Source organism: Nomascus leucogenys, chromosome 6 (assembly GCF_006542625.1).
Source record: "Nomascus leucogenys isolate Asia chromosome 6, Asia_NLE_v1, whole genome shotgun sequence".
NCBI classification, from domain to species: Eukaryota; Metazoa; Chordata; class Mammalia; order Primates; family Hylobatidae; genus Nomascus; species Nomascus leucogenys.
In genome coordinates, this window is record NC_044386.1 from 97,601,837 (window position 1) to 97,629,231 (window position 27,395).

A 27,395-nucleotide genomic window follows, 5' to 3' on the forward strand; every position below is an offset into this window, starting at 1 on the left:
GGCAGGTGCTCCAGGTCTTTGGGGCTGGAAGGAGTGGTGGGAAATCAGGCTGAAAAAAGACAGTGGTGTGAGAGGAGAGTGCAAGGGAGAGCCAGGAGGTTTCAAAGCCGGGGCGAGCCCTGGTCAGAGCTGTGCCTGAAGGGGAGGGCAGGTTGGCAGGTGAAGAGGCTGTTGTAAGAGCCTGCGCCTGAGGTGGTCTGGCCTGAAGGAACAGGGGTGACATTGGGGATGGAGGAACTGTGGGAGAACACTTCAGGATGGGACTACCAGGGCCTGATGAGCGGAAGGGGCCCAATGAAAAGGGGTTGATAAAAGCCCTCCTTCCTGACAAGGCCACAGACTTAGCTGCAGTTTATTATTTAGGTCATAAAAGCCCTTGGGATCACTTCTCTACTGCACTCATCACCTCTCTGGGTGGGTGGGCATCTCCTCTCTGGATAGAACCCTTCCCAGGGTAGGGTAGCAGAGACCTGGTTTAAACACCTGACCTCCCCTGGCACCCAGCTAGAGGCCTGGCCATTAGCAGGAACTCAGGAGTTTGTGATGGACAGGGAGAGGACAAGGGGAAAGGTGAGTATGGATGTTATTTCTTCAGAGAAGCATTCCCTGACCTCCAGGTTAGGTTTGAATCAGGTTGCCTGATTTTGCCTTGCCATAGCTCCTTGCTCTTTTGCTTCTTGGCACAACAGTTTTAATGACATATGTGTGTGACACTTGATTGATGCCTGTCTTTCCTACTGGACACTAAGCCCCAGCACTTAAAACAGTGCCTGGCATCTAGTTGACCCTCAGAAACATTTGTTGAGCTAAATAGACAGATTAGTAGTTGCCTGGGATTGAGGACAGGAGCGGGATTGACTATAAACGGACACAAGGAACATTTTCATATGCTCAAAAACTGGATTGTGGTGATGGTTGTGCAACTGTTTACATTTACTAAAAATCATCAAACTGTACACGTAACAGTGAGTAAATGTTATGATATATAAATTATACTTCAATAAAGCTGGTAAAAAATAAAATTCGGCCAGTTGCAGTGGCTCACTTTGTGAGCCTGGGGCAAGCAGATCGCTTGAACTCTGGAGTTCGAGACCAGCCTGAGCAACATAGCGAGGCCCCATCTCTACGAAAAAAAAAAAGAAAAGAAAAAAAAAAGTTGGGCTGGGCTTAGTAATTACTTGATCCCAAGAGATCGAGGCTTTGTAGTGAACCTGTTTGCGCTACCGCACTCCAGCCTGGGCGACAGAGCGAGACCCGGTCTCAAAAAAAAAAAAAAAAAAAATCAAAATTTGTGGAATAAGAAAACTATGTGTCTTTCTCCATGGGATTGTAAACTGTATGAGGAGTGCTATATCCCCAAGATCCTAGATTAATCAGCACCTAGTAGGTGTGGAACAAACGTCTTACCTTAACGGCGAGTCAATGAACCAGGGAGGGGAGGAGGAAGCTTTCCCGGAGATCCCGGCCCCGCAGTTTCCGGGTGCGCCTGGCGCTCAGCCAGGCCAGTCACAGAGAGACGAGCCCGGCGATTGGCCAGCGGAATGTCCAGGGGCGGGGCAGCGAGCGAGCGCGAAGCAATCCTGAGGCGGTCTCGGGGGCGGGGCGTTCAGGGGGCGTGGCCGTGCAGGGGCCGGCTCCGAGCGTGGGGTGGGCGCTTGCGCACTGCTGCTGCAGCTGCTGCTGCGGAGCCAGGAGGGGAAGCGATGGCTGGGCCCGCGTGGATCTCCAAGGTGAGCGCTGGCAGGCCGGCGTGTGGCAGGCAGGCTGGCCGCGAGGGCTGGCAGGAGAGCCGGTCGCGTGCCGGGTGTGGGCGGGCGCGCGGGCCAGACAGGGAGGCGGTGGTGGCCTGCGGGGACAGCTTGGGAGCCGGTCCTGGTCGCCCGTGCCCCGCGCTCCGTGGCCGGCTTGCAGTGTATGGGCCGCCCCGGGCCGGGTCAGCGGCGCAGAGGCGGGGACGGCGTCAAGGTCAAGGCGGGGGGCGCCGGCCCTGCTCCTGCCGAGACCCGGCTGCCGTCACCCGCATCCGCCCCGGCCAGAGCCCAGGCTTCGCGCCGAGCCGGGCAAGGTCACGGGAGCCTCTGTCCCGGCTCCGCCATCCGGGCCGCTTCCCTGGCTGCGGCCCTGCTGCCGGACTGATCCCGTCAGCACCGCCCAGACCTCTCATCCGCTGTCTGCGCGGCCCTTGGCCGGGGAACCGCAGGTGCCACGGGCACTGGCGTTGAGCTTGGGAGGTTTTGCCAGGTGAGAGAATCCTGGGGCCCTTTTCCCTATCAGATTGTTTTCCCTTTGGCGCTTTTCCCAGTCAGACCTCTAGTGCTCTTGTAGCTATTTCCCCTTCATAGGACATAGGGCATCTTACACCTTGGAATTACTGTCTGAACCTTCGGAGAGAGAGACCAGCAGAGCCTTCCTTTTACCTTTCGTTGGTGGGAATCCTGCAATCTGGAACGCTTTAGCTCTCCTTGGCAGCTCAGATGCCAGAGCTGGAAAGGGTTTCAGATCATCTATGAAGTTCCGTAGCTTCTCAGTGGAACTAACCTGTGCCTGAAGAAGAATTTGCTCAAGGTCACACAGGAGGTCGATGTCAGAGCTGGGAGAGGAACCTAGGTGTCTTGGTTCCCATTTCCCAAGGTCACATAGCAAATGATGGGTACAGGCCATCAGGCCTCAAGTCTCCTGTTGCTATGAAAGGGTGGTCCCGAAATCTACAAACAATTTAACGTTTTTCTATAAGTTTGATACTACTTTTCTCCCTTTTTTTTGGTTTAAAGAGAGGTCCAGAGATGCACTGTTATTTAAGGAAAAGATCTCTGTACTGGAATTTAGGAGTCTCAGATTTAAATCCTAGCAATGCCACTGATTGGCTGTGTGACCCTAAGCAAATTACTAAACATCTCTAAGCCTTAATATGCCCATCTGTGAATATCTATACTTACATCACAGAGTGTTTGAGTATTAAGTAAAATAATGTATGTGAAAGCACTTGGTATGTACAGAAGGAACACAAAAATCTGAAGCTTTCTTATCAATATGTTTATCTGTCTCCAACAGACAGTGGTTTTCATGGGCATCATTAACTGGTTTTTTTGTTCAATAACTAGATTCTACTTTGTCACCCTCTTCAGACCCAGATTTGCTTGTGATGATAACTCTTATGTCACATTTGCTCCTAAAAGTAAAGCAACTTCTGTGTCACTGTGAAAACTGAACTCAGTCCTTTAATCTCTGAACTTACATTTAACACCCAATTCATCTTGGTAGGTACATTTGCCTTCACGGTGAGGCACTAAAGCAACACTTGATAATGATTGTGCTGGTAAATTTGTTTTGCCTTTAGTGTGATCTGCATGAAAAAACTCTCATAGTAGGTATTCAGAAAGTGTTGGGTTGTGGAGTCAGAAGATGAGGTTCTCTGACATGCACTCCCTGTGTGACCTTTGGCAGAGTCATTTGACTTCTGGGCCAGCTTCTCACTTTAGGGATTGGAGCAGAAGGTGGCTCAGAGGCTGACCCCAGGATGGTGGAGGTGCTGAGCTGGATGTTGGTTTCAATCAGGACAGTTCCTCTGTTGAGTTTCCATTTAAGATTGTTTGTGGCCAGGCATGGTGGCTCATGCCTGTAATTCTAGCACTTTGGGAGGCCAAAGCGGGCGGATCACTTGAGGTCGGGAGTTCAAGACCAGCCTGGCCAACATGGCGAAACCCCATCTCTACTAAAAATACAAAAATTTGCTGGGCGTGGTGGCACATGCCTGAAATCCCAGCTACTCGGGAGGCTGAGGTAGGAGAGTCACTTGAACCCCGGAGGTGGAGGCTGCGGTGAGAGGAGACCATGCTCCTACCTGGGTAACAGCAAGACTCTGTCTCAAAAAAAAAAAGATTTTTTTTTAAAAACCCATCTCAGAACCCGTGTACAACACTATTTACATGTTTTTAAGTTAAAAAGGAAATGAGTTGTAGATTAAGATGGCCCACGACCTGAAGTCCACAGTTCAGGGTTTTGGTCCAGGCTTCATGAACCTGGCCTCAGTTTCCTCATCTGAAAAGTGCCACTAATGCCTATCTCTACAGGTTTCATATAAATAAAATGATGTGAGATATATAGCTATATCTATATCTATGCATATATATATGCGTATATATATACACATATATATACACATATATATGTGTATGCATATATATATGGGTGTATATATACACATATATATGTGTATGCATATATATATGCATATGAGTATTCTATAAAGTAGACGTCCTGCCATCTCAGCCTTCCATGTAGCTGGGACTACTGGTGTGTGCCCCACCATACCTGGCTAATATTTAAAATTTTTTTGTAGAGGTGGGGTCTCACTCTGTTGTCTAGGCTGATTGGGCAGTTCTTCTGTCACAGAGACATAAGCTAGTTTTGTGTGAATGTCTTTTCCCTCTTTTTTGGGCTGGGAGAGGAGAAAGGACTCATGTCAATTTTTTTTTTTTTTTTTTTTTGGAGACAGAATTTCGCTCCTGTTGCCCAGGCTGAAGTGGAATGGTGAGATCTTGGCTCACTGCAGCCTCCACCTCCTGGGTTCAAGCGATTCTCCTGCCTGAGCCTCCCAAGTAGCTGGGATTACAGGCACCCACCATCACACCCGGCTGATTTTTGTATTTTTAGTAGAGACAGGGTTTCACCACATTGGCCAGGCTGGTCTTGAACTCCTGACCTCAGGTGATCCACCTGCCTCGGCCTCCCAAAGTGCTGGGATTACAGGCGTGAGCCACCGCCCCCGGCCTTTTTTTTTTTTTTTTGAGATGGAGTTTCGTTCTTGTCACCCAGGCTGGAGTGCAATGGCGCGATCTTGGCTCACCACAACCTCTGCCTCCTGGGTTCAAGTGATTCTCCTCCCTCAGCCTCCTGAGTAGCTGGGATTACAGGCATGTGCCACCATGCCTGGCTAATTTTGTATTTTTAGTAGAGACAGAGTTTCTCCATGTTGGTCAGGCTGGTCTTGAACTCCTGACCTCAGGTGATCTGCCTGCCACAGCCTCCCAAAGTGCTGGGATTACAGGCGTGAGCCACCGCACCCGGCCTCATGTCAGTTTTATGCTTTGCTTGTCACAAAGTAACCTTTAAATGGTGCTTTGGAAAATTTTATTTTACTTAAAGTTCTGGGTGGTTGTGATGACTTAGGTACAGTACTACTTTATTCTAAGATCATGCAAGAGAGATGACAAACATGGAAAAGACTGGTCATTAAAGAAGATCATTGCAAGTATTAAGGCTACTTGTTGGGTTGGAAACTCTTCAGATAAGATGTGACTGAGGCTGCACTCAGTTTTGTTTGTTTCTTTAAATTATTGAATACCTTCTATGAGCCAGGGACTGTTCTAGACACTAGCTACAACAGTGAACAAAACACAAATCCTTACACTCCTGGGTTTACATTGCTGCCCCCAGCATATGCAGGTAGGATGGGTTTACATTTTAAAATCAGTTGTTTGGGTTGGGTCTTTTTCATTCTTTCTTTCTTTTTTTTTTGTCCGTTACCTAGGCTGGAATGCAGTGGCATAATCATAGCTCACAGAAGCCTCAAACTCCTGGGCTCAAGCAGTCCTGAGCTCAAGCCGACTTAGCCTCCCATGTAGCTGAGACCATTGGTGTGCACCACCATACCTGGCTAATTTTGTAGAGACAGGTTCTCACTTTGTTGCCCAGGCTGGTTGATTGGGTCTTCTGTCACAAGGACATGAGTTTTGTGTGAATGTCTTTTCCTTCTTTTTTGTTCAGGGAGAGAAGAAAGGACACATGTCAATTTTCTTGTCACAAAGTAGCCTTTAAATGGCCTCCCTTCCAATAGCCCACTCGCTGGTGGATGAATCATGCCCTAGGATTAACATTTTGGCCAATGGTTTTGGCATTCTTTTGGATTTGGCCCTGTCTTATTTTCAGTGCAGAGTCATGACTATAGATACCAGAAGATTAGAGAATAAAATTCATTCATACCTTTCTTGGCTGTTGGTTGTTACATGCCAGTAAATATTTCAGCAAAGGTTCAGACCCCAGAAAAACATATCAAGCTAGGATATAACAAATGTGTCTTGCCCATGTATCTAGCAGGAGAAAAAGTTACTTTTTAAAAAATTTAATGCAGCCGGGTGCGGTGGCTCATGCCTGTAATCCCAGCACTTTGGGTGTCCAAGGCGGGTGGATCACCTGAGGTCAGGAGTTTGAGACCAGCCTGGCCAACATGGAGAAACCCTGTCTCTACTAAAAATACAAAAAGATTAGCCGGGCGTGGTGGTGCATGCCTGTAATCCCAGCTACTTTCGGGAGGCTGAGGCAAACCCAGGGGGTGGTGGTTGCAGGGAGCCGAGATTGCACCATTGCACTCCAGCCTGGGCAACAAGAGTGAAACTCTGTCTCAAGAAAAAAAAATTTAATGCATTTTAATATATTTGGTCTGTGTACCCAGATTCTTTTTTTATATTGTTTACAATAATGTAGTATGACTTTGTACCAGTTCTCAAGGACTAAGTTATTAAAGTTTATAATAAACCTTTAAAATTTATATTTCTGGTATATGATGATGTTAATTGGAGAGAGAAAAAAAAACATGTAGCAGTGGTAATATCTTGGTGTGGTGGGATTACTGGGTAACTTTTATTTTTTGTATCTTTTCCTAGTCCCAGCAAACTGACAGTAATGACCACATTACCTATATTATCAGAAGAAGCAATAACTTATTTAAAATCTTTATTCTGTATGGCATGGGCATCAGATGGTATTAAATAAACTTTCTTAGATTTTACTATAAAGTGTAATTTCTTAATATTCACAGAATAGATATAATGTATAATTGAAGGAGCACTGGACCAGGAGTCAGAAGACCTGTGTGTGGGTTTCCATTTTGCCAATTATTTGCTGTGTGACCTCAGGCAAATCCTTTTCTTTGGGACCAGCGTCTCCACTTATGAAATAAGCAAGTTGCCAGGTGTCGTGGTGCACACGTGTAATCCCACCTACTCAGGAGGTTGAGGCAAGAGGGTCACTTGAGCCCGGGAGTTGGAGGCTGCAGTGAGTTATGATTGTGCCTTTGAATAGTCACTGCACTCCATCCTGGGCAACCTAGGGAGACCCCATCTCAAAAAGCCTAAAACAACAACAAGAAATATGTGAGTTGTGCTCTGGATTTCATGAGGAACATCCTGGCTCTAAAATTAATGGTAATTTTCTTAGAATATATATTACCCCTAAATTGACCTAATGGTCAAGAATGTTGACACAAAATGATCCATTCATCTGAGAAAAATCTGTATGTTTGAGCTGAAAAAGTAGTTTTATTCTACCTTCAACATCTTTTATTTGACAACTTATATTCGTTAAATTGACTTTGAAAATATACAGTACTTAAGTTCTCAATCTAAAGTAAAAATCTGAGTATTTAGGCTTTCAAATCTGAGATAGCCTGCCACATTGAGCTAATACATGAGATTTGTATTCCTGGGAAGCTACTGAATATATCTGTGCCAAGTTGCAGCATTACTAACCATCAGGACTTCCTCGCTCTTGTTTACTGTATGTGGTTTAATTCTGTGTGTGATATTTCTCTGTTGATATTAATATAGGTCTCTCGGCTGCTGGGGGCATTCCACAACCCAAAACAGGTGACCAGAGGTTTTACTGGTGGTGTGAGTATAATTATGTCTTTTATTTTTTCCTTTTAGAAGTTTCTCAAGAAACATGCTCTAAAATATTTATTATATAGCATTTTATCTCCATTCATTTAGAATTAGGGAAAGTTGGCCATATTTATAATGTATGCTGAAATTATTGGCTGACATGCACAAATCTGTTAGGTTACTTGCACATTTGAAAGAATTATCTTACAGCTGGCTATGTAAGTTTGTCACATTAATATCTTGAGAGAGCCTTGTTAAAAATAGAAAGTACCCTTGAGCCTGTTATTTTATTTCACAGTCTCGTTTTGGTGAGACAGCTTTTTTCAAAACTAGTACAAGTTGAGAGAAAATTGTTGAGAAGCTTCAAAACCTGCTTTGCATTTTTATTTTATGAGCTTCCCTAAACCCAGTAGATCGAGTGCCAATTAGGAATGCCTCGAACGTCTATAAGCCTTGTAGGCTTATACTTTCCTTATATAGGCTTTGTAGACTATCACAGTAGTAGATCATCTATTGTTCATTAAATCTGCTGCTTTTAGAATTCCCAGCATCAGATTTCTGTGCTTTAAAAGCCGATACCACATTTTTAGAACATTCTAAGACTGTGGGTCAGTGACTTCCTATTTGTTTTTATCCCCGCCCCGCCTTTTATGGAATCTGATTTGGATTTCATAATTCCTATACTCCCATATAACATCTATGCCGTGAAAGATTTATAAGACCATAGTACATTTTTTCCTCCATTTACTTTCTGTATTGTGGAAGAAAAAAAAAAAAAAAAAGCAGATTTTCTGGTGACTTGATGACATTTATTATTACATGTTGGGAGAACAGGAAGAAGTAGCGAAAGCGTTCTTTTGGCTCTGCTTATGCCAGAAATGCAGGATGGGGCTTGCACTTCAAGCTTGAGGATAGCCATGCTAGCATTTCAAACGCATTCTGAAAGCTAATAAGATGATCATTGCTTTCTGCTATTATTTAATTTTCAGGCTATTTATTTGAAAAAAAAATTAGCTTGATGGAGGAGGTTATTTTTGAAGAAATAAGAGGATATATTAATTTTTTTAAAGATTTCTTCAACCCGAGAATACTGGTATGAGCCTTAGCCCTGGCTAAGACTGAGGTGGGAGACTTGCTTAAGGCCAGGAGTTCGAGGCTGCAGTGAGCTGTGATCACACCTGTGAGTAGCCACTGCGCTCCTGCCTGGCAACATAGTGAGTCCTCATCTCTAACAAATAAAAATTGAAAATTAGAAAAATGAAAAAAATAAAATGTTTCTTCAGTTGTACAGAAACTAATCAGAAATAATTAGTCCACGTATCTGGGCAGACATCATTGGAAGGCAAAGGACCAAGGAAACTTGAATTAGTGACTTTTTAAAAATGCAGTTCAAACAACTAGAATTGAAAAAAAGCCAAGCCCCTAGGTGGGGTAAAGTCCCAAGATGGTAAAATATATGGTTCCCAAATGGAAAAAGAGGTGCTGATCTTCTCCCTTACATATTTTTATTTCTGCGTTTGAAATGCTGGCTTCGTTTTGCCTGAAGCCTCAGAATAAATCATTGCTGTTACATTATAAAAACAATAATTGTCATTCTAAGTGTGACTCAGGCTTTGCAGGTATGGTGACATATACTATTCTTTTTGGTTGCAGATCAACTTTGCCAAGCTTATGTAGATTACTCTTAGATTTAAGCAGACAGTTTTATAGAGGAACTAAGAAAAAAATGGAAGCTCTTTTGATAAAAGTCTGATTTTCCCTGAGTACCAAAACATACCTCAGTAATATTTTGGAAATGTGTCTGAAAGTGTTTTTGCAAGACTGAAGAAGTTGCATGAGAAGCTTTCCAGGATCACAATGGAAAGGAAAGGAAAACACTTGCCTTCATGAGAAACCCTCTAAATTTTAGTGAGAGAACATTGTTAATTTTTTGTTGTTGTTGTCTTTGGTTTTAAAGGTTTGAATTAATTGGTCTCTTTGCAGCTTGTCTGAAAAGAAATATCAATTAGGAAATCTACTTGGTAGTTTAATTTATTTTCGTTTTATGTAAAGAGTATCATTTGGGTTCTTTTTAAAACCTCTGAACTCAGGTAAAGAGTAGGATTGCAGAGTCTCTCGTCTGTTGATTCCTGCCTCCCCGTTGATGACCCTGGGGGAGGTATGTTTGTTTTCTTAACAGCATTTGAATCTTCCTGAGACATCTCATAAAGTGGATTTCTCTGTCAAAATATTCTTTTTTAAGCCTTCAAAAACAAAAATTCTTACTGTCTTCTTTGATGATTTCTTATGTTCAGGTTCAGACAGTAACTTTAATTCCAGGAGATGGTATTGGCCCAGAAATTTCAGCTGCAGTTATGAAGATTTTTGATGCTGCCAAAGTAAGTGGGCTTAAAAAATACATTTAATGATGATTCACTGAAAAGTTTTCTTAGCCAGTTGGATTCTGTGAACTTTTAGGATGCATTATACCCATTTCTATGAAATTTAGTAAGGTCTGTTGTTAGTCTCCACAGATTGTCACTTTAACAGTGTGTGTCTCAGTGTTTGCTACTGTCATTATTTCTTTCTTTTTTTTTTTTTTTTAAATTTAGAGACAAGGTCTCGCTCTACTCCCCAGGCTGGTCTTGAACTCTGGGGCTCAAGTGATCCTCCCACCTTCACCTCCCAAAGTGCTTGGATTATAGGCATGAGCCACCACCGCACCTGGGTGGCTGCTCCTGTTGTTGATAGTTTAAACTCCTTCATTGGCATCAGTTATATGTAAAGTAATCAAAGTAGTACTGCAGTATTTGTGGATCTTTAAGTCCTGCTTGGGTTTCAGATCTTTTAAGCCCTGCCAAATCACCCACCTTTTTGCAAAAAATAAAATAAAATAAAATAAGACTAGAATTGCTGTTTCAAAAATTTATATAGGCGCTTTTGAAATAACCTCTTTAAAATAAAATTTCTGATATGTTATCAAGAATGGAGTGTTATTACTTCTAACAGCTGAGCCTTTGATACAGGTAGATAATTTAAAAATTCTGTAAGTGGATTCAGCTGTAGGCTGCTTGTGACCAGCACCGTGTCTGACTGAGCTTCTGTCCTAGGACATGTTCAGTGTGCTAGCTGTACACACATGAAGGATGTAGGTAGAGAGAAAGGGATGTTTGTTTATACCTTCAACTGGTACATTCATAGGTTATGTAATACATACATATATATGTATATATATATATATATATATAGTTTTTTTTTTTTTTTTTGAGATAGAGTTTTGCTCTTGTTGCCCAGGCTGAAGTGCAATGGAGCAATCTTGGCTCACTGCAACCTCTGCCTCCTGGGTTCAAGCGATTCTCCTGTCTCAACCTCCCAAGTAGCTGGGATTACAGGCGCATGCCACCACGCCTGGCTAATTTTTGTATTTTTAGTAGAGACAGGGTTTCATCATATTGGTCAGGCTGGTCTCAAACTCCTGACCTCAGGTGATCTGCCCACCTTGGCCTCTGCACTGGGCCTGGCCTATATTTTAAACAATGTAATATTGTTTTTTAAAAACAGCTTTATGGAGATATAATTCATCCTTTTATTTATTTTTTATTTTTATGTTTCATATGTTTTGAGACATTGTTTCGTTCTTGTTGCACAGGCTGGAGTGCAATGGCGTGATCTTGGCTCACTGCAACCTCCGTCTCGCAGGTTCAAGCTATTCTCCTGCCTCAGCTTCCTGACTAGCTGGGATTACAGGTGCCCGCCACCATGCCCAGCTAATTTTTGTATTTTTAGTAGAGGCGGGGTTTCACCGTGTTGGCCAGGCTGGGCTGGAACTCCTGACCTCAGGTGATCCACCCACCTTGGCTTCCCAAAGTGCAGGGATTACAGGCGTGAGCCACCACGCCAGGCCTAATTCATCCTTTTAAAGTGTACCTTTCAATCCAGTGGTTTTTAGTACATTCACAGAGTTATGCAACCATCACCACAGTCTAATTTTGGACCATTTTCCTCACCAAAAAAGAAATCCCATACCCTATGCAGTCACTCCCCATTTCGTCTCTCTCCCTCCCTACCCCCTCCCCCTTTTTCTTCCCCCACCCTAGGTACCCAACCGCTCATCTACTTTCTGTATCTGTAGGTTTGCCTATTTGGGACATTTCGTGTAAATAGAATCTTATAATATACGGTCTTTTATGATTGGCTTCTTTGACTTAGCATGATGTTTTTAAGTTTCATCCATGTATCAGTACTATATAATGTTTCTGTGAACCATATTCCTCTGCTACTTATGATATTCTAATTATAGCCACAGGAGCCCTTGTGAAAAAAAATAAGTGGGCAGGTGGTAGCTGGGAGTGATGACTGGGCACAGATAATGTAGAGAATCCCTCTGGGCCTGCTAGAGAATGACATCACTTCTTGCATGCCAGGAACTTTCTGGACCTTTACTGTTTTTAGCGGTCGCATCCAAAGTTGAAAAAGGGCTGGGCGCGATAGCTCACATCTGTAATCCCAGCACTTTGGGAGGCCGAAGTGGGCAGATCACCTGAGGTCAGTAGTTCGAGACCAGCCTGGCCAACATGGTGAGACCCTGTCTCTACAAAAAAAATACAAAAAAATTAGCTGGGTGTGGTGGCACGTGCCTGTAATCCCAGCTACTCCGGAGGCTGAGGCAAGAGAATCGCTGGAACCTGGGAGGCAGAGGTTACAGTGAGCCAAGATTGTGCCACTGCACTCTAGCCTAGGCGAAAGAGCAGGACTCTATCTCAAAAACAAAGTTGAAAAAGTCTGTTCATCATTGCAGTATGAATGTCAGTTTCCTTTAAGTCTCTCCAGCTCACTGTGCTCTGTGATGTGGCATCTAGGCGCCTATTCAGTGGGAGGAGCGGAACGTCACTGCCATTCAAGGACCTGGAGGAAAGTGGATGATCCCTTCAGAGGCTAAAGAGTCCATGGATAAGAACAAGATGGGCTTGAAAGGTAGCACTGAAGTAGAGACAGGGGTTTTTACAGATTTCCGCTATGGGGGTTACACAGTTTTGAAAATTTATGCATTTAAACTGAATAAGGCCTGGCCATCTGTGAAGGTAAAGCCATTCTTTTATGAAGTAACTACTCATAGTAAGATGTTTTATTCATTTGGGACATTTTTTTCCCCCAGTAAAAACATTAAAGTATTACTGGATGATGCCAAATAACAGTATCTCTATTTAATCTTCAACTATGTATATCTTTTGCTTAATTTTTACATTTGTATATTTATTTATTTACTTTAATTATTTTTTTGTGACAGAGTCTCGCTCTGTCGCCCCGGCTGGAGTGCAGTGGTGTGATCACAGCTCACTGCAGCCTTGACCTCCTGAGCTCAAGCAATCCTCCCACCTCAGCCGCCCGAGTAGCTAGGACTACAGGTGTGCCACCATGCCCAACTAATTTTTTAAAAAGTTTTTTGTAGAGATGGGGTCTCACTATGTTTCCCAGGCTGATCTGGAATACCTAAGCTCAAGCAATCCTTCTGCCTCTGTCTCCCAAAGTGCTGGGATTACAGGCCTGACTGAGCCACTGTGCCTGGCCTACATTTTTATCATTATTTTAATTAATACATGTTTAAGGCCATGATTCAAAAATTCTAGCATGTGGTAGATTTAAATTCAGCATAGGCTTTATTTTTATATTTTTTGAGAGTCTTGCTCTGTCGCCCAGGCTGGAGTGCAGTGGCATGATCTCGGCTCACTACAACCTCCGCCTCTCGGGTTCAAGCTATTTTCCTGCCTCAGCCTCCCAAGTAGCTGGGATTACAGGCACGCACCACAACGCCCAGCTAATTTTTGTATTTTTAGTAGAGACAGGGTTTCCCCATGTTGGCCAGGCTGGTCTTGGACTCCTGACCTCAAGTGATCTGCCTGTCTTGGCTTCCCAAAGTGTTGGGATTACAGGCCTGAGACTGTAGGCCTGAGCAAGCATAGGCTTTAAAACCACAGACAGAACCAACATTGAATCTCATCTCTGCTACTTACTGGCTAGAAGGCTTGGGCAAATTTTTTATTCTTAGTTTATTTTTTCTTTTTTCTTCATTTTTAAATGACAGTAACAGAGTTGCTGTTGTACAGGATGATGATAAGGATTATATCATGTCAAGCACATGATTACAATGCTTGATCCTCAGGAAGTTCTTAAGATAAGAAATGCAGTTAATGTTCCAGAAAGCTCCCATGAGGAAGTTTTCCTCCTTCGTTTGAATCTCAGGTAGAGAGTGAATTAGTGGCAGAACACATTTCACAAGGTAGCCGAGGTGGGTTAGTAGGTCACACGTGAGACCAGAATGCCTTCTAGTGTCATCTGGGTTTTCTTCTGTATAACAGGCCCTTTAAAGACCCCAATAGCAGCCGGTCACCCATCTATGAATTTACTGCTGCGCAAAACATTTGACCTTTACGCGAATGTCCGACCATGTGTCTCTATTGAAGGCTATAAAACCCCTTACACCGACGTAAATATTGTGACCATTCGAGAGAACACAGAAGGAGAATACAGTGGAATTGAGCATGTGGTATGTTCACTCCAGATTCTTTTTTATTCCTGCTTGGACTGCTTTCTGTGCATCTGGGACCCCAGAGACAGATCTGCTTTATCTCTGTGAGGAGTTGTGGGTGTTTGTCTTGGTGCTGGGTGTCTGGCTGACACTCAAACAGATGTAAGGCATGGTGGTTCAGGTCACAAGCTTGGGAATATGCCCTCTGAATTTTGAATCCCCCACTTCGCAGTTATGCTCTTCCGCAGATGACTGTCTCTGCATCTCAGTTTTCTTCATCTGTGCAGTGGGGCTCATAATATTTACCTCTTAGGGCTGGAGTTAGCATGAACCCCATTGACATAGCAGTGTGTGATTAGTCATGCTAGCTGGCACTGTGCAGGCCTGCCACAAATGTTACTGTCTACTCCCCACCCTCTGTCTCCCACTGCGTTGCTGTCACACTCTTTCCAGTGAGGCGGGACTTCCTGTCTTGCAGATTGTTGATGGAGTCGTGCAGAGTATCAAGCTCATCACCGAGGGGGCGAGCAAGCGCATTGCTGAGTTTGCCTTTGAGTATGCCCGGAACAACCACCGGAGCAACGTCACGGCGGTGCACAAAGCCAACATCATGTGAGCTCCTTGTGGGGGCCAGCACCCCGTCTTGCTTTGTTGTGGGAGAGCAGTGACAGGGCTTTCCTTTCTCCTCTTCAGCTTGCTCCTTGATTCCTAATATCTTTGAAAAAGAACCTTGTAACAATGCAAAGATCTGGCATCTCTCTTCTGTCAGAGTCTCCTCTTTTTTCCTCTTTTTTTTTTTTTTTTTTTTTTTTTGAGATAGAGTCTCTTTCTGTTGCCCAGGCTGGAGTGCAGTGGCGTGACCTTGGCTCACTGCAACCTCTGCCTCCCGGGTTCCAGCAATTCTCCAGCCTCAGCTTCCCGAGTAACTGGGACTACAGGCACATGCCACCATGCCCGGCTAATTTTTGTATTTTCAGTGGAGATGGGGTTTCACCATGTTGGCCAGGCTAGTCTCAAACTCCTGACCTTAAGTGATCCGCTCGCCTTGGGCTCCCAAAGTGCTAGGATTACAGGCATGAGCCTCTGCGCCCGGCCTGGAGTCTCCTGTTTACTGTGCCTCCCTGGGCGAATGACAGGAGCAAATGAGGAGGGGATGGTGATTCAGGTCCTGGAAGCTCAAGGAGGGACTGAGGGTTATCAGGAAAGGAAATTGGAGCCTCTGGGTTCCCAGATGCTGTGGCCATCAGCAGAGGCCACATAGCATACGTTTTAGAAGTGGAATAGTGGGAGGCTTAAAGTAGTGCTAACAATACCTGATGTGTTACTCTGGCAATTTAAATTCTCATCCAGAGGCTGTAAAAGTCCTCTGAATATATTAACAGTTTTCCTAACCTAAGAAAAGCATTGAACACGCAAAATAGTAAAACTATTTAAATTATTATGTTAACCTTTTAAAGCAATTTTAATAATATTAGTGGATATTTCTTCATTCTTGTTAGATAACACTACAAAAATATAGTCTTCTCTATTATGATCAAACTATTTTACATTTTTACTCTTTTATACTTTCAGAAGGATCCTAAAACATTTTCAGCTTATATTTTATTAACTACCTAAGAAATAATTTTATTGTAATTGAGATCAGATAGCTTGGCTTCTAGAACTTAAATTTCTTGAACTTACTTTACTTCTTTGATTTGATTCTTTTCTTTCTGTAAGACTTTTTTTTCAGCAGTTTTTATTTGATTAAATACAGGCGGATGTCAGATGGGCTTTTTCTACAAAAATGCAGGGAAGTTGCAGAAAACTGTAAAGATATTAAATTTAATGAGATGTACCTTGATACAGTATGTTTGAATGTAAGTATATATTCACACTTACCTGCTACTTTTTATGGTGAATAGTGTCTGTGTGTTGTGGGGATGCAGATTTTGATTACTAAATGCACAAATGTATTCCTTGTAGATGGTACAAGATCCTTCCCAATTTGATGTTCTTGTTATGCCAAATTTGTATGGAGACATCCTTAGGTGAGTCTAGCCACAACCTTTTTATTTTAGTCTATGATTTACTTATAAACATCCTAAAATAATTATGGCTTAACATTTTCAATTGAGTATTATAAAATAGAGTATTTGTTATAACATATGAATGGAATTCTAACAATTCAGGTTGTGATATGAATGATTACATGTTGGGTGGCTTGTTCCTTCATTTATTTGCCAAATCATCGCTGGGCTCTTTCTCCCTAATCATTATTAGCTCATTCTTCCCAGTTTTTAAATGTTTGATTAATTGATTTCAGGGTTTTGTTATGTATAGCTAGGTAGGTGGGTGGTCATTGTTACTATTTTTTGGTAACTTTTGACATAATTTCAGACTTACAGAAAAGTTGTAAGAATGGTACAGAGAATTCCCTTGTACTCAGCACCCAGATTCCACATTCCCCAGATGTCAGCATTTTATCACATTTACTTTATTACTCCTTCCCATTTTCCCTCCCTTCCTTCCTCCCTTCCTCTTCCTCCTCTCCTTCTTTGTCTGTGCTTCTCTCTCTCTCTCTCTCTCTCTCTCACACACACACAAACACACACACACACACACACACACACAGACATAAGATGTTGGCCAAATGGTGATTTTCTTTTTCTTTTTTTTTTTTTTTGAAGCAGAGTCTTGCTGTGTCGCCCAGGCTGGAGTGCAGTGGTGCGATCTCTGCTCACTGGGTTCACGCCATTCTCCTGCCTCAGCCTCCCGACTAGCTGGGACTACAGGCGCCTTCCACCATGCCTGGCTAATTTTTGTATTTTTAGTAGAGACAGGGTTTCACCGTGTTAGTCAGGACGGTCTCGATCTCCTGACCTCGTGATCCGCCTGCCTTGGCCTCCCAAAGTGCTGGGATTACAGGCGTGAGCCACCGCGCCAGGCCTCAAATGGTGATTTTCTAAGGCTATTTTTTCTGTATTTATGAGTTGGCACACTACTGTAAGAATGCTTTTCCTTCTTGTTTATCTGTCAATATGGACGTGGTTTTCTTTTTCTTTCTTTTTTTTTTTTTTTTTTGTGATAGAGTCTTGCTGTGTCTCTCTGGCTGGAGTGCAGTGGTGCGATCTTGGCTCACTGCAACCTCTACCTCCCGGGTTCAAGTGATTCTCCTGCCTCAGCCCCCTGAGTAGTTGGTATTATTACAGGTGCACACCACCACACCTGGCTAATTTTTGTATTTTTAGTAGGGACGGGGTTTCGCCATGTTGGCCAGGCTGGTCTCGAACTCCTGACCTCAAGTGATCTGCCCACCTTGGCCTCCCAAAGTGCTGGGATTACAGGTGTGAGCCACTGAGCCCGGCTGTGGACATGGTTTTCTGTTTTATTCAGTGATATATCCATCATCATAATCATGAATATTTATGCCCAGGTTGTCCTAACTTGGCTGGTGGGGGTCCCTTCACCATGTCTCCTGTGTCCTTTAGACATGGCCCTTCGTTCTTTGAGCCTTGCCTTGCTTTCTGACACAGTAAGATGCTTGAGGCTCATCTGTATTTTCCTAACCTTAGCCCTGGAATCAGCCATTTATCCAAGGAACGCTAGTTCCTTTTAGTGGAGAATGATAATTAAAAACTAAAATCTGGGTGCTAGGTGAGATGTTTTATTTTTAAAAACATTCTTTGAAATGCTTTCCTTCCCCTAGTGACCTGTGTGCAGGATTGATTGGAGGTCTCGGTGTGACACCAAGTGGCAACATTGGAGCCAATGGGGTTGCAATTTTTGAGTCGGTAAGGACCCTGACACCTGAAACAGAACTCAGGTCAGAGCAGTGTGTGAACTCAGGAGGAGTTATCTCTATAAGTATGCTTTAACTCCAGTTTTTCAAATTGTCAAAACAAAATGATGCTTTTTTTTTTTTTCTTGAGACGGAGTCTCGCTCCGTCATCCAGGCTGGAGTGCAGTGGCACGATCTTGGCTCCCTGCAACCTCTGCCACCCAGGTTCAAGTGATTCTCCTGCCTCAGCCTCTGAAGTAGCTGGGATTACAGGTGTGAGCCACCACACCTGGCTAATTTTTGTATTTTAGTAGAGACGGGGTTTCACCATGTTGGCCAGGCTGTTCTTGAACTCCTGATCTCAGATGATCCATCCGCCTTGGCCTCCCAAAGTGCTGGGATTACAGGTGTGAGCCATTGCACCCAGCCTGTGTTTGTTTTTATATATATGTTTGGTTTATCTCTTCATTTCCCTCCAGATATTTATTATGTATCCTTCCTTACTTAAAATATTTTACCAAAAATTGACTGAAAAAGATTGTTGGTCCATATTTTTATACTTAAAAAAATTACTTTAGCTCTTTATTTCTCCAAGTCTGTCTTTCTGTCTTTCTGTCTTTCTTTCTTTCTGTCTTTCTTTCTTTCATTTTTCAGTTGGGGCCTTGTTCTGTCACCCAGGCTGGAGTACACTGGTGTGATCATAGCTCACTGCAGGCTTGAACTGCTAGGCTTAAGCAATCCTCCTGCCTCAGCCTCCCAAGTAGCTGGCACTGTAGTCAGGCACCACCATGCCTGGCTAATTTCTAATTTTTTTGTAGAAATGGGGTCTCACTATGTTGCCCAGGCTGGTCTTGAACTCCTGGCCTCAAGTGATCCTCCTGCCTTGGCCTATCAAAGTGTTGCGATTACAGGTGTGAGCTATCACACCCAACCCAGACTTTATTTCTTCAGTCCGTATCAGATGAATTGCACGCAGTAGCTTTCAGTGCATATTTTGTATTGCTGAGGAAAGATGGTTAAGACTCCAGCTTCCCCAGAAGAGGACTGTCAGTTCTTGTCTCTCCCTTGATGATGCGACTTTTCCCAATGTGTAGGTTCATGGGACAGCTCCAGACATTGCAGGCAAGGACATGGCGAATCCCACAGCCCTCCTGCTCAGTGCTGTGATGATGCTGCGCCACATGGGACTTTTTGACCATGCTGCAAGAATTGAGGCCGCGTGTTTTGCTACAATTAAGGACGGAAAGGTAACAGGAATCTTGATTTACTTGTGCTGGGTAAAATGCATTGCTTCCATGTATTTTATCTGAGTGAAAGGGACAGTGACAGATAATAGTTCTCAAGCGGGCCCAAGCATTTGATGTTGAACAAGGATTCTTAATGTGGGTCCCAGATTGAACGGGGTATGTGTGCACATGTGTACATTTTCTGAGGTGAGGATCTAGATATTTCATCCAAAAAAAGTTAAGAAGCACTGATGTAGAGACATCAGTGTACAGTGGAAAGGTCAGTGGTTTGGGAGGCAGCATCAGGTGCATGCCCAATTATCCTATTGTTAGCTGTGTGACCTTGGCCAAGTTCATTGATTTTTTTTTTTTTTTTTTTTGAGACAGAGTCTTGCTGTGTCACCCAGGCTGGGGTGCAGTGTCATAATCTTGGCTCACTGCAACCTCCACCTCCCGGGTTCAAGCAATTCTCCTGCCTCAGCCTCCCTAGTAGCTGGGATTATAGGCGTGTGCTACCACACCCAGCTAATTTTTGTATTTTTTGTAGAGATGGGGTTTCACCATGCTGGCCAGGCTGGTCTCGAACTCCTGACCTCAAGTGATCCTCCCGCCCCAGCCTCCCAAAGTGCTGGGATTACAGGCATGAGCCACCGCACCCGGCCAAGTTCATTGATTTTTATAGACAACTTTTTCCTCTTGACAACAAACGTCTATTGAGTGTACCTTATAAGGTGTGAAGAATAAAATGATGAATAGGGTAAGATGCTGAGCCTCAAAGAGCTGGGAATCTAGTGGCAGATACAAATGCAGATGTGCCTGTAATACAGTAGTCTTATATGTTACACTGTGTGCATCTGTAATACAAAAGCAATACAGAAGTTTTATAAAAGTAATAACTAATATTAATTGAATACTTATGCAACTTTTAAGTTCTTTATATATCATCTCAGCAAAGTTTTTCTATAACTCTTTGAAGTAGATGCTATAATTCCATTTTATAGATGAGGAAACTGAGGTACAGAGAGATTAAATAATTTGTCCAAGGTTTTGCAGCTCCTAAATGACCAAGTTGGTATTACCACGCAGTCTGGGTCTTACCCAACAAGCTCACTGCCTCTGTAAGCAACTGTGGCCTGCGGAAGAAGTGTGGCGGGCTATTCCGAAGTTACAGGAGATAATGCGCTTGAAGACTCATCCCTAATTTGAGGTCCTTTTTAACAAAAATTGTGAAAAATATGCATAACATAAAATTTGCCATTTTAGCCATATTTAGGTATACAGTTCAATAATGTTAAGTACATTCACATTGTAATGTAACCATCACCATCAATCATCTCCAGACCAGTTTCATTTTCTCAAAATGAGACTCTGCACCCGTTAAACAGTAACTTTCCCTTCCCCCTCCCATCCTCTGACACCCGCCATTCTGCTTCTTGTCTCTATGAATTTGACTACTCTAGGTACCTCATGTAAGTGGAATCATACAGTATTTGTCCTTTGAGTCTGGCTTATTTCACTTAGTGTAGTATCTTCAAAGTTGGTCCCTTGTTTTAAAAAAATTCTGTAATTTGAAATTACATCGTGTGGCCAAAATACAAGAAATTCAGGCTTGTTTTTAACAGCCTGATAGTCACATTGGAGGTCATATGATTTTCTTATTCTTTAAAGTTATATTTGGGAAGTTATAATCTACAGCCCAGTAGAGAGATGCCTGAATTACACAGTGGGCCCTTTTATTGTGTAGGATGGAAAGATAAAGAGAATTAAACATATTGGGGTCCGTATGCAGGAAAGAAAGGATAAGCTGGTAGAACAGATCGGTTGTGTGGGAGGCTTTCTTTCCTAAAGAGGGAGGTTTAAGAGTTAATGATTTAGGCAGGTGTGGTGGTGCATGCCTGTAGTTGCAGCTATAGGCTGAGGCAGGAGGATCACCTTAGCTTCTGAGTTCAAGACCAGCCTGGGCCACATAGTGAGTGAGACCCCGTCTCTTTTAAAAAAAAAAAAAAAAAAAAAAAAAGAGTTAGTGATATAAATATTTCTTTCGTATTTGTTTCCCAGCCTCCAAAAATAGATCAGATACAAAAATTAGTTGGGTATGGTGGCATGCACTTGTAATCCCAGCTATTCAGGAGGCTGAGGCAGGAGAATCGTTGAACCCAGGATGCAGAGGTTGTGGTGAGCTGGGATCGTGCCACTGCACTCCAGCCTGGGCAACAGAGTGAGACTCCATCTCAAAAAATAATAATAGTAATAAAAACAAAAATATATCAAAATATGTCTCAGGTCTATTCCTGAGACATATTTCCCAAGGATTTTTATGAAACTTCTTGTTTAGATTTGCTTTTATTTAAATATCCATGACCAACTAATCTGTATTAGGGTCTATTGTGTGAACAAAGGGAAAATTTTGGTAGAGCTCCCTGCCTCCCTTTGCATCAAGAACACCTTATTCTTTGCAGAGTGCTGTTATATACACTATGAGATTGGATCCCGATCCTCCTGGGCTGGGTAGATGGTGGTGGAGTGGTTCCTTACTTTGAAATGAGGAACTAAATGAAAGAGCAGCCAAGTAACTTGCCCAGGTGACATCTCACTGAGGGCTTTAAAATCTCCTTGGTTTAGTTTAGTTTGCAGATACATCGTTTATTTTTGCTTTTTCCTTTTCTCAGAGCTTGACAAAAGATTTGGGAGGCAATGCAAAATGCTCAGACTTCACAGAGGAAATCTGTCGCCGAGTAAAAGATTTAGATTAACACTTCTACAACTGGTATTTACATCAGTCACTCTAAATGGACACCACATAAACCTCTGTTTAGAATACCTATGTATGTATGCATTGGTTTGCTTGCTTCTTGACAGTACATTTTTAGATCTGGCCTTTTCTTAACAAAATCTGTGCAAAAGATGCAGGTGGATGTCCCTAGGTCTGTTTTCAAAGAACTTTTTCCAAGTGCTTGTTTTATTTATTGTCTACCTGGTAAATGATTTTTTTGTAAACTCTGAGTGGACTGTATCATTTGCTATTCTAAACCATTTTGCACTTAAAATGGTTTCTCTTCAGCTGTAAATATCAGGATACAGAATTAACAAGAGAAAATGTCTAACTTTTTAAGAAAAACCTTATTTTCTTTGGTTTTTGAAAAACATAATGGAAATAAAACAGGATATTGACGTAATAGCACAAAATGACACTCTTCTAAAACTAAATGGGCACAAGAGAATTTTCCTGGGAAAGTTCACATCAAAAAGAGTGAATGTGGTATATTTCTAAATGATACGGAAAATAGAGACAGATTTGTCCTTTACAGAAATTACTGAATATGAATAAAAACTTCAGATCCAAGAAATATATAATGAGAGATATAATTTTTGTTAATAAGACAAAGGTAATATATTGGATACAAAGACACAAATGTATTGTGTGTTCAGTTATTTTGTCTTGAGATTTAATATTCTTTCCAAGAGCTTTTAATAAAGCAGAGAGCTAGTACTTTGTTTTCATTGGATACATTTTCAGCATCATGAGTTGTCACAGCCTCTGAGCCCCTGATCTTAAGCCAGAAGGGCTGAGTGTATTGTAAACTTATTCTTGCATGTTGCTATCTGAGAATGGACCACACTACAGCTGGTAGTTCTGGGGGCGATACTGCCGAAAGGCCTGAACACATGTATTTTGGCTGCAACTGAGGAACTTGGGATGCTATTTATTTTGTATTTCAGCAACTGCCCCTTCTCCTATCCCAAAGCACCAATTACTGCCCTCTGCCTCAGCAGTACCAGTATAAGATGACATTCCAAAGACTGGAGGCGACTCAGCCTGAGTTAATTCACAAAATTCTGCCATGCTGGGGCTTGAGCTTGAGGTTGGGCTTAGGCTTGGGCTCAGCTTTTGACCCTCAGGCATCTCCCTTCCCTTCCTGCCTTCCTCTCCCTTCTCCTCTGCTGCAGCACGATTTTCTTAATCTTCAGACACTCACTATTTTCATGAACAGTTACCCTCTGGCCCCACAACCAAAGACAACTCATGGCCTCCTTTGGCTGGCCCTTGTGTAACATTGCAAACCTGTGGCTTTGCAAAATGTACCCAGGTCACAAGGGGATTTTTTTTTAGCAGTGATATCCCTGTCTGAGTCACTTTTTAAGCTTGTAACCAGACTTACAATCTTAAATGTATTTTCCTTTGTTTAAGCTGCTGCTTACTCTGTTTCATTGGATTGTGCTAGTTATCAGTGGCTCTTGGGTTCAAAGTAATAAAGAATTCCAAAACTGAGATGTTTGCTTTCTCTACCTGTTTCCTGTTCAGATGCCTTCGGTCATTTTGGCTCAGCTTGCTACTGAGAATGGCTGCTTCCCGGATTCAGAGTGGAAGCAGGGCGGTCTGGTGGCGACAGGCTAACGTAGAGTTGGCTGCTTTTATGAGAATGCGCCACTTGACCCCATCCTGCACCTTTGTTTATTCCAGGGCACTAATGGTCACTCGCATGCCTGCTGTGCACAGTCCTGTGAGTTAAATACCCACTACTCTCTGCACTGGTCCCACCTGCTCAATTGACAAAAAAATCAGGTCCTTGTTGACAGTTCTGTTAAAAGGTTTAATATTCAAATTATACATTAAATAGAATCAAACAGGCAGCAGCAGTTTTATTAAGCATCAAGTCAGTTGGCATGTGTGTGGTGGAGGAGTGCCTGGTAATGGAATAATAGGGTCGGCGATGTCCACCAAGATTCCAGAATAAGTCAGGTCGCTAGGTGAGTTGTAACGGATTGCTTTTCCTGCAGCACACATGAGCAGTATCAGCCATCTCTCTCCTACCCCCTCCACAGCCTGCTGCTGGCTGTCCTGTATGTGAGCTAGCAGCTTTTTAATCTACCTGGAACTAAGGCCAAAAATTATCAGCCCTTTCGTTCTGGAAGGAGAGCTGATCTCATTTGTCACCTGAACATAAAGCAATACTTAAACTGAATTAAAACTACCCACACGTGAAGCTTCTCGGAATTGTCAGCTATTGTTGGTGTAAGACCTGGTAAATGTAGAGCCAGTGCTGTGCCCTGACCTGGAGATCTAACAGACTTGCCACAAATGCCTGTGCCCAGACTGAAGAGACCTGGGGCTCAGGAAGAGGCTCGGAACGCCTGCCCTCTATTCTGTAGAAACTGCAGGCATAGGCCCTGATTACATTTTTTGCTGTTGGTAAAAGGAGTCAATGATATCTTTGTACTTCTCCAAAACTGTGAGCCGTTTCAGTTTCATCGTGGGACCTAAAAGGGAAATGAGAAGAAATGAGTGAGGCCCAGGCTCTGAGAACTCTGAGAATGTGTGTGGTAAAGACTCAGTGAGTCCTATATATAGCTCAGGAATTAAGCCAGATAATCAGGACAGTCAGTAGCCAGCCTCCAAGACAGTGATCGCTCCTGGTATTCATATGGCTTGTGTGTAGTCTCCTGTGTTATACCATTGGTTGTGGCCAGTGGAGTATAGATGAAGGGTTGGTATGTCACTTCTGAGAATAGGTTATAAAAGACTGCAGTTTCTTTTATATACATAGGAAAGTGGTGTAAGCTACATCTGCCTTATCCTTGACCTGCACCCAGTTTTGATCCTCAGTCCATTTTCTCTGCAATGGATTTATTTGTTCCATCTCTTGAATGAATAAATTGTTGAAGCAATTAAAAAATAGACTAGGTTTCTGTCTTGGGCTTTCTCTTGGACCATTCTTCCTGGGCAAGCCGGCTGCCATGTTGTAAGGATACACAGGCAGCCCATGAGAGGCCCACTGGCCACACACGGAGGTTTCTGGCCAGCGGCCAGCAAGGAGCTGAGGCCTGCCAACAGCCACATAAGTGAGCGCGGAGGTGGACCCTCAGCTGCAAGTGACTGCACCTGGCTCACATTGACTGTAATCCCATGAGACCCAAGCCAGAACCACTCAGCTAAGCTGTTCCTGGATTCCTAACCCACAGAAATGTGGATAATGTTTATTGCTTTAGGCTGCTACATTTTGGGGGTCATTTGTTACACAGCAATGTATTTGATAACTAGATAATATCTCTGCATTTTTGTGAACATTTATACAATGTTGGACATTATGCTTTGATGGTTGTAATGGGCGCAGGGGAAGCCCAGGTTATGGGGAGCCTCTGCCATGGTCTTTATGAGAGGTCTTCCCCTAATTACTTTTCTTAACCTTGATTTACTCCCTCAAAAGCAAGGTTGAAAGAGCTCCGATTTGAGGTCCTGGGTAGCTTAAAGTGCCTAACTGACTCTTGCCTGTGTAACTGGAAACTTTCTGTGTTAAAGTCATTGTATTAACTGCTTAGTGAGGACATCTTCTGTCTCTCTGACCTTGCATTCAATGTGCTGGCAGCAGACAGCCAGATAAGCTCAAGGTCTCTGACAGCAGCTCAGTATTGCTGTAGACAATTGCATCTGGGTTCAGCCTTGATGAATTTGAGGGAATCACACTGGCATAACCATTTCTACCTCTCCTGTTCCATGAACATCCCATGAACATCTCTTGGCTACAGCCAAGAGTGACTTCAGCTGAGGCTGCACCAGAGCCCTCTCCTGGTTCTGTGGGCAGTGGTCCGGAACAGCCTTATCCCTTTGTCACACAAGCTGACTTTCCAGAAGATCACAGTAGTCTCACCCCTAGAACCACGTGACTCCAGCCTGAACACCAGCAGGGCCTTGGTGTTGGCCTGGTAGTTCCATTGTGATTTTCGGGGAAAACAGTCCCATAGTCAAGGTCAAGTTAAATGGCATGTTCAGATTAGAAAGTTCTAGCACATATCAGCCAGGCACAGTGGCACACGCCTGTAATCCCAGCACTTTGGGAGGCCAAGGCAGGCAGATCGCCTGAGGTCGGGAGTTCAAGACCAGCCTGAACAACAGGGAGAAACCACGTCTCTACTAAAAATACAAAATTAGCCAGGCATGGTGGCCCATGCCTGTAATCCTAGCTACTCGGGAGGCTGAGGCAGGAGAATCACTTGAACCCGCGAGGTGCAGGTTGCAGTGAGTCAAGGTCGCACCATTGCACTCCAGCCTGGGTGACAGAGCGAGACTCCATCTCAAAAAAAAAAAGTTCTAGCACATATCTTATACATTCAACAGGCTCCACATAACCACAAGCCCGTGCACGGAGCCATCAGTGTCCTCCAACAGGAAGTAGATGGGTGTCATCCAGATTCCTGCCATGACCTTCTCTTTGCCGTGGCTGTTTCATAACAGGCACCTTGTAGGCACTGCCATGGCCTCTGCCTTCCCACACAGCCCTTGCAACAGTGAAAAGAAAAAACCTACCCAACTCGCCACCCGAAATGGAGAAGTCTCTCTCGAGAATGGCCCACTTCTGGATGTGGTAGGGCCGGGCCGCTGCGTTCATGTTGACCCTCCGGATCCCCTCTTCGATGGCCTGGTACACGGCCTCATCCTTCTTCCCTACGATCTCGGACACCATGGTGGCTCTGCTGCCCACCCTCTGGCAGAACTCCACAGCTTGTTCAGTCAGATTATCAGTCGGGTCAGAGGTGTCTGGGTCCAGAGTGCACTGAAAAGCCAGAGATCAGATGAGGACCAAGCCTTACCCCACAAGATGTAAGCCCTGGTCCTGGAGGAGGTCTTACTGCTGTCAGCAAGGGTGTGAATCATGTGAGCTCTGTTTCAAAGAGACGGTTCTAGAATGAGTAGCTGCTACTGTGTTGAGCCTCGTGTTATTGTGGAAGGAGCAGTGATCTGAGAATTAGAAGAGCTCCGTCAGTGACATCATTGTCTGTAAAGCAGGGACCATAACTCCTGCCTGTCTACCACCCTGGGGTCCAAGTACCTGCGGAGAGCAGTGAGGGAGGGCAGCAGCACTTTGTAGACGGGAAAGTGCCAGTAACGTGTAAAGAATCATCACGGTGGCTTATGTGGGACAGAAGGAATTTCCACGTGCCACAGTTTTTCCTACAGTGCAGGCAGCACGGACTTGAGTCATTCCAGAATGAAGCCAGGAGATCTGGATGTGCCCTGTGCTGAATGTGGCTTCTGCCAGCCAGACCCACAGACCCCCTCACTGGCTGCTCCTTCTGAGCTGGAGCCCCCCAGACACACCTTCAAGGTGAGCAGCATGGACAGGAACTTCCTCTGGTCCCCAATGAGCATGGCATTGCTGATGATGGGCAGCTCCATCTTCACGGCCTCCTCGATGGGCACAGGGGGCACATTCTCCCCACCAGCTGTGATGATTAATTCTGGGGAGGCA

General features: G+C 43.7%; 2 protein-coding genes and 1 pseudogene across 4 annotated transcripts in view; 2 read left to right on the top strand and 1 right to left on the bottom strand.

Annotated features, from left to right (window-relative positions):
* Nucleotides 1-1,626: 1,626 nt before the first annotated feature.
* On the top strand, nucleotides 1,627-23,419 carry IDH3A (isocitrate dehydrogenase (NAD(+)) 3 catalytic subunit alpha). Its single transcript, XM_003275450.4, has 11 exons — nucleotides 1,627-1,730; nucleotides 7,605-7,667; nucleotides 9,953-10,036; nucleotides 12,497-12,611; nucleotides 13,994-14,181; nucleotides 14,642-14,775; nucleotides 15,920-16,022; nucleotides 16,129-16,193; nucleotides 17,852-17,936; nucleotides 19,018-19,170; nucleotides 21,819-23,419. The coding sequence occupies exons 1-11, from the start codon at nucleotides 1,704-1,706 to the stop codon at nucleotides 21,900-21,902; spliced, it is 1,101 nt and encodes a 366-aa protein (XP_003275498.1). The 5' UTR covers nucleotides 1,627-1,703; the 3' UTR covers nucleotides 21,903-23,419.
* On the top strand, nucleotides 22,064-23,337 carry LOC115835573 (annotated as a pseudogene). Its single transcript, XR_004030623.1, has 2 exons — nucleotides 22,064-22,073; nucleotides 22,838-23,337. The product of XR_004030623.1 is annotated as an uncharacterized LOC115835573 (transcript).
* Nucleotides 23,420-23,720: 301 nt separating the features above from the next.
* Nucleotides 23,721-27,395, bottom strand: part of ACSBG1 (acyl-CoA synthetase bubblegum family member 1) — a 59,562-nt gene continuing 55,887 nt past the window's right edge. For both annotated transcript variants that reach the window (XM_030814868.1, XM_030814869.1), the window contains exons 12-14: nucleotides 27,245-27,384; nucleotides 26,453-26,699; nucleotides 23,721-24,408 (exon numbers count right to left, since the gene is read on the bottom strand). In XM_030814868.1, the coding sequence (XP_030670728.1) occupies nucleotides 24,323-24,408; nucleotides 26,453-26,699; nucleotides 27,245-27,384 (473 nt within the window). In that variant the 3' untranslated portion in view covers nucleotides 23,721-24,322. The remainder of the gene's footprint in view (nucleotides 24,409-26,452; nucleotides 26,700-27,244; nucleotides 27,385-27,395) is intronic.